General features: G+C 40.6%; 1 protein-coding gene across 1 annotated transcript; it reads right to left on the bottom strand.

The window, feature by feature from the left end:
• Positions 1-1984: 1984 nt before the first annotated feature.
• Positions 1985-3799, bottom strand: LOC106080993 (uncharacterized). The gene has a single exon (XM_013242653.2). The coding sequence runs from the start codon at positions 3797-3799 to the stop codon at positions 1985-1987; it is 1815 nt and encodes a 604-aa protein (XP_013098107.2).
• Positions 3800-7177: the final 3378 nt, after the last annotated feature.

The following is a 7177-nucleotide window of genomic DNA, read 5'->3' as shown; positions in this document are numbered from 1 at the left end:
GATATGTCCAAACATTGAACTATTTGGACCATGTGCGCCGCAGTTGTCTAGGGATCCAACACAAATCACTGTGCCGAATTATATTTTGGTGTCAAAAAACATGGGGGGGACGCCCCATCCCAAAACCCACCCGAGCGGACATGTTTACCGATTGGGACAAAATGGGTATCAAATGAAAGGTATTTAAGAGAAGAGTACGAACTTGGCATAAAAATGTCACACTTAGTGTCGGGGGGTTCCCCAAACCCCAAAAATACCATCCAACAGGACACTTTTACCGCTTTGGGCAAGATGGGTATCAAATCAAAGGAATTTAAAAGTATAGTGAAAAGCTGATATAAAAATGTATTCCTTGGTATCTAAGGCGCCCCCCAACCCTCAAAAACCCCTCAAGAGGACATTTTTACCAACTGCGACAATATGGGTATCAAATGAAAGGTGTATGGAAGTTGAATACACATATGTTACAAGAATTAGGTCCAAGGTATCTACAGGGCCGACTATATAATACCCTACACCACCTAGGGCATGTAGTAGGTTTTATAAAGGGTGATTTTTTTGAGGTTAGGATTTTCATGCATTAGTATTTGACAGATCACGTGGGATTTCAGACATGGTGTCAAAGAGAAAGATGCTCAGTATGCTTTGACATTTCATCATGAATAGACTTACTAACGAGCAACGCTTGCAAATCATTGAATTTTATTACCAAAATCAGTGTTCGGTTCGAACTTATCCCTAACTTATCTTTATGTAGAACTTATCCCGAAATCTAGTCAGATTTTAATTTGGATACCAATTGAAATAACAATTTAGAACCTGGTAAGATTTTCCAATCATAGGACAAAAGATTTCGATTTCCACATCTTTAAAAGGCCATATCGGATAAAAGATTATATGGGAGTTATATTGAAACCTGTGCCAATTTTAATGACACATAGTGGGACGTCAAATAGAGCATCTCACGCCCTAGATTGTAGAGATGTGACAAAAATTTTTGGGTTTTACTGCCTTAAAAGTCCATATCGGATTAAATATACAGACTGGAGGTATATCTAAATTAGGACCGATTTTAATGAAATTTTGCGCACGTACTGGAAGGTCAATTTTAACGTCTCATATAAAATCGAGCGAAAATTGTGGATTCTACAGCCTTAAAAGGCCATATCGGATGAAAGATATATATGGTAGCCATATCTAAATGTAAAACGATTTGTATGAAATTTTGCACACATATGAAGACCACAAATAAAATACCCAATGCCAAATATTGTGAAGATCGGACGAAAATTGTGGTTCTACCTTAAAAAGCCATATTGGATGAAAGGTATATAAGGGGCTATATCTAAATCTGAACCGATTTTTTTCAAAATCAATAGCGTTTGTCCTTGGGCCAAAAAAAGTGTAACCCCCCCCCCCACCCCCCTCCGCTCCCTATTCTACACAAAAAAAAGGTCCTTGGTGGGCGAGTACACTTTTTACTCTCAAATCGGGCTAGACATAGGAGGACGTAGGTCCCAAGTGGTAGCTTTAAAATATGATTTTTAATGTAGGTAACCTAATTGGTTAAAAAAATTAATTAGTATGGATCTGAACGAGACCTGAGGCCCTGAATATCTTGATAGCCACCTACTGATATTGTTTCAGGGTCCACGATCCTGATATTATTTTATGGTCCGGTCCGTTTGAACCCCCCAAGCCATCTCCGAGATTTAGGGTTTTTAAAAATTAGGTTAAGGGGAGAGTCCGCTCCTCCTTCAGATATGACAAAATTAATGAAATGCACCATCAATGAAAATTTAAAGAAAATCGGCTCAGCCTTTTTGGAGTCTATACAGAAAATACAAATAAATTTTATGATTTTTATGTATGAATAGTCACAAATTTATAACAACTATTAAAAAGTTTTTCTAACATTAATCCACAAGTTTTTTGATATTTCAAAGTACCAATGTTAAACACCTTTTCAGCCTTTCACAACATCTTAGACCAAAGTTCCAACATAACGATCTATCGCAATTTCCACAAAAAATACCAAAGTGTCAAACAGCCAACCCATGGCCAATATTATCCACAACCATTTTAAATCGCCAACTTTTAGAGCGGATGCCTCTACGATGTCAGTGGAATATTTAAATTTAATTTCCTTTTGTCTCAACATATCTGCAAAGGTCTGCGAATACCAGGCTTGCATTAGACCCGCGTCATGTACGCGATGAATAAGCGCATCCAAGGGTTCTTTATATACCGAATTTCTCTGTAGACGAAAGGACATTAGTTTGGGAGATCTGATTGTTAGATTGTCGTAGATACAAAACACTTTATGGGAGATGCCCCGTTGCGTTTGCTTGAACGTCTGCCAAGCGCTTAGGGAAGTGAAGTACCCATAGGAGGTATTCAAACTTTGACGCATTTCCTGAAAAAAGGCATTATCCTGTGTTAGCATCAACTTCTCTATGGGATAGGGTAGTTCCTCAAATACAGTTTCCGGCACCAGTATTGTCACCGGTGATCTGTTCAGCTCCTCAAAGTTTTCCAAGTGCCTGTGATAGGGTGGTGTGGTGAAGAGTGTCTTCATTTTTGCTCCAAACCGCATATTGGTATTCAGGCCTGCAAAGGCCATTAAGAGGTATAAAATCTTAAGAGATAATCTAGGAGATACTCTGGCCACAAAGGCATGTCCCAACAAACCTGGCAAGCCCTTGTCATCCAATAAAAAGCTCCAAGGTTGCACCACCATTTCTCCAAAGATCCAATCAAATAAAGAATGGGTAAACGAAAAGACAACAGTGCCAATAATAAGGCTTCCAATGAAATCCAGATTCAATAGCAGAGGATAGATTTCAAGTATGCTACGAGGACTGGGACAAGGCACCATTAGTTTGATCTGTGTTACCTCTATGCAATCGGATCTAAGGTGCCATTTTTCATCGACCCCATTATTTACACCGCTATCGACAATCATGGGCAAATCGATAAGTTGTTGTTCCATCAACTCTTTGATGTTAGTATAAAATGTAGATTTATCAACCTTGGGTGTATGATATGGCTGCATTGTTGCATTATAGTGATGGACAAACAATGCAATTAGTTTACCCAAATGACCGCTGTACTGGATATTTCCCTTGGAATCCTTGAAAAGAAAAACGCCTGGTATGGATTGCTCAGCATAGACAACAACCTTTTTGCGGTGTAAATTTCGCCAATACTCGGGATAGAAGTAATCATTGTTTGTTGGATTTCTCCACTGGTAATTGGGATAGGGTTGCAATCTTTGATGTGAGGACAACTCTCCTCCATTGGAATTAAGATATGCTAGTATAACTCGGGTCATTTTATAACTCTCGGCTGCTTGAAGTAGCTGCTTTTCGAATTGTGTTTGTGAAGTCTTTAAATCATCTGTAGCCACCACAATTCTGGTTTGACGCGTGTTATTCAAGACCTGAGCACAAGTGTCGAATAGGACTTTATCAAAATTTGAAGGCATGACAACTACAGCAATGATCTCCTTGTTGAAGACTTTTCTCAATTCAAACTCCTGACCTGGTGTCATTACGATTTTTGGTATTTGCCATTTAAATACCGTTTGCAGATCCCATGAAACTTCCACCATGGTTATTGGCATCATCAGCAATATTGATACAAAGGATCTTTCCTTGTAAATATTTTGTAGCAATTGTGATAAATTTGTGGGATATGAACATTTTAAATCCTTACATAAAACGCCATCGTTGCCAAATATGGAAGTGAAAAAGGCCGCAATAAAAAGACCGAAAACCAGTTGAAGTAAACATTTCATTCTAACTAAATCCAAGGTTGGTGATTAAAATAAATTTACTAAGAATTCGAACATGTGATTTATAATTCAATTCAGTTTGATATTTGATTAATGTTCATTATCAGAACCTGCTGATTTCTGTGGAAAAAAGAACATAAATCATTTCCAATTAAAAGAGACTAGCCTTGCACAACCGAGCAGATAAAGAAAATGGAGAAAGTTGGGCACCACAACTTTGAGACAGTCAGTAACTTAACCTACCTCGAATGACACCAGTTTTGAGATTAAACGAAGAATAATACTGGCAAACAGATGCTACTTTGTACAAGATAAGCAATTTAGAAACAAGGCCACCTCTCGACAGACGAAGATAACACTATACAAGACACTGATACTAGCCGTGGTGTAATATGGTTCTGAAGCATGGGTACTTGTGAAAGCAGATGGAGTGCAGTGCTTGGAGTGTTTGAGAGAAAGATTCTTCGTAACATATATGGACCAGTTTGAGATAATGCAGAATAAAGGCGACGTATGAACCAAGAGTTGTATGAGATGTATGACTGCAGCTGTATGACGGCTGGGTTGGCTAGGTCATGTTGTCAGAATGGATGAAGAAGCTCCAGCAAAGAAGTCTTTTGAAGGCACACACTGTGGTACACGCAAACCGGGAAGACCAAAAGCCCAATGGAAAGATCAAGTGGTGGGAGACACCTCGAAACTTGGTGTCAGAGATATTAGAATGAGCGCAGAAGATCGGTGTGCTTAGAACGCCATTCTACGTTCGGCTAGTGGAACAAATTTTCTGTCAAGGCCAACTAAAGTAAGTAAGTAAGACTTGCGGTAGTGTCCAGGAAAAAAGTCTGTCATGTTGTCCTTAATAAATGTCGAATAATACCCAAGGTAGAATGAATTTAAACAAATAAGAGCGTGCCGGGCCGAATCTTATATACCCTCCACCATGGATCGCATTTGTCGAGTTCTATGCGCGGTATCTCTTTTTAGACAAACAGAGAATATTGAATAAGGACTGTTATGCTATTAGAGTTATATCAAGTTAAAGTCCGATTCGGAACATAATTGAATGCTGAACATTGTAGAAGTCATTGTGTAATATTTCAGTTCATTCGGATAAGAATTGCGCCTGGTAGAGGCTCAAGAATCATAATCAGGATATGGGTTTATATGGGAGCTGTATCAAGCTATTGATCGATTCAGACCATATTAGACACGTGTGTTGAAAGTCATGATAGAAGCGGTTGTACAAAATATCTGCCAAATCGGATGAGAATTGCGCCCTCTAGAGGCTCAAGAAGTCAAGACCCCAGATGGTTTTATATGGCAGCTATATCAGGTTATGTACCGATTTGCGCCATACTTAGCACAGTTATTGAAAGTCATAACAAAATACCTCATGCAAAATTTCAGCCAAATCGGATGAGAATTGCGCCCTCTACAGGCTCAAGAAGCCAAGATCCAAGATCGATTTATATGACAGCTATACCAGATTATAACCCGATTTGAACCCGATTTGAACCATACTAAAGACAGTTGTTGGAAGTGATACCAAAACGCTACTTGTAAAATTTCAGTTAAAGCAGACGAGAACTGCGCCTTCTAGAGGCTCAAGAGGTCAAGACCCATGACAGGTATATCGAAACATGGACCGATTTAAACCTTACTTGACACAGTTGTTGGATATCATGACAAAACACGTCGTGCAAAATTTCATTACAATCGGATAAGAATTCCGCCCCCTAGAGGCTCAAGAAGTCAAGACCCAAGATCGGTTTATATGGCAGCTATATCAAAACATGGACCTATATGGCCCATTTACAATCTCAACCGACCTACACTAATAAGAAGTATTTGTGCAAAATTTCAAGCGGCTAGCATTACTCCTTCGAAAGTTAACGTGCTTTCGACAGACAGACGGATGGACGGACGGACAGACGGACAGACGGACGGACGGACGGACGGACAGACGGACGGACGGACGGGCAGACGGACGGACGGACAGACGGACGGACGGACGGACAGACGGACGGACGGACAGACGGACGGGCGGATGGACAGACGGAAGGACGGACGGACAGACGGACGGACGGACGGACGGACAGACGGACAGACGGACGGACGGACGGACGGACAGACGGACGGACGGACGGACGGACGGACAGACGGACGGAGGTGTATTACACACGGCTCAATGAATACAATAAAATAACCAGACCGTCAAAACGTGGAAGCTTTTCTGCGAACAGATCGATGGCGTTAATGACGCCGCCAAGATGAAAAATTTTCTCTTAGAAACCAATGTTCAAGCTGAAACTTTAGTAGACGACATAAGACTGAGAGCACAGACAGTAGAGAACAGATTGAGGCTTTTGATGAAAACCCATTTCCACAGGATACAACGGGACTCACGGAGACACCAGAATCTTAGAATAATAATGTTGATCAAAGGCTTATCATTACAGAATATATGGTGAAGGAATCCTTGAGGAGCTTTAAATCATTTAAGTCACCCGAAACTGATGGAATATTTCCGGCGTTACTACAGAAGGAGGCATACTATCTGGCGTCCCACCTGGCCAATATTTTTACAGCCTTCCTAGGACTTGCATATACTCCGAAAGCTTGGCAGGAGGCAAGGGTGGTATTTGTAACCAAGCCCTATAAGCCTTTCGTCGTTTCTACTCAAAATCATGGAATGTATAGTGGACACCATGATAAAGAGTAAGACACCCAGCGATTTGCTCAAATACAAACAGCATGCCTAGGGCAAAAGAAGGTCGGTGGGACTGACCTGCACGAGGTTGTGAATAAAATAGAACATTTCGATACCAAAAAGAACACACGGTATGGCGGTATGGATTGAGGGCGAGAGGGCTTGTGTCCCCGTCCTGTTGAAACCACATGTCCTCCAAGTTCATATCATCCAATTGGGGCCACAAATATTCTGTTATCATTGAACGATAGCAATCCGCATTCACAGTAACGTGCCGGTGTTGATCAACACGGAAGAAGTACATCCCAAAGACGCCATCGACCCATAAACCGCACCAAACTGCATTTTTTCGGAATGCAAAGGTGACTCATGGAGAACGCTTGTATTGCTGTCTGACCAATAACGCATATTTTGCTTACAGCCACAAATGAGTCTCATCGCTAAATAAGAAGTAGCGCTCTTAACCTTGATGCCACTAACTCCGAATTTCGGTAGTAAATGTTAATAGTTTTGACTCGTTGTTGGCTCGTTTATCATTCCATCATGAAATTGCAAAACATGCAAATTTCCAAATTTAGCCTATGAACATTCCACTAAGGAACAGGGGAAAATGTCATATCAATGAGTGCAGTCCGATTAAATTTTAAATTCATTGCTAAGGGGCCTTCTTT

Source organism: Stomoxys calcitrans, chromosome 2 (genome assembly GCF_963082655.1).
Source record: "Stomoxys calcitrans chromosome 2, idStoCalc2.1, whole genome shotgun sequence".
In the NCBI taxonomy this organism is placed as follows: domain Eukaryota; kingdom Metazoa; phylum Arthropoda; class Insecta; order Diptera; family Muscidae; genus Stomoxys; species Stomoxys calcitrans.
This window is presented reverse-complemented; position numbering and strand designations above follow the sequence as displayed.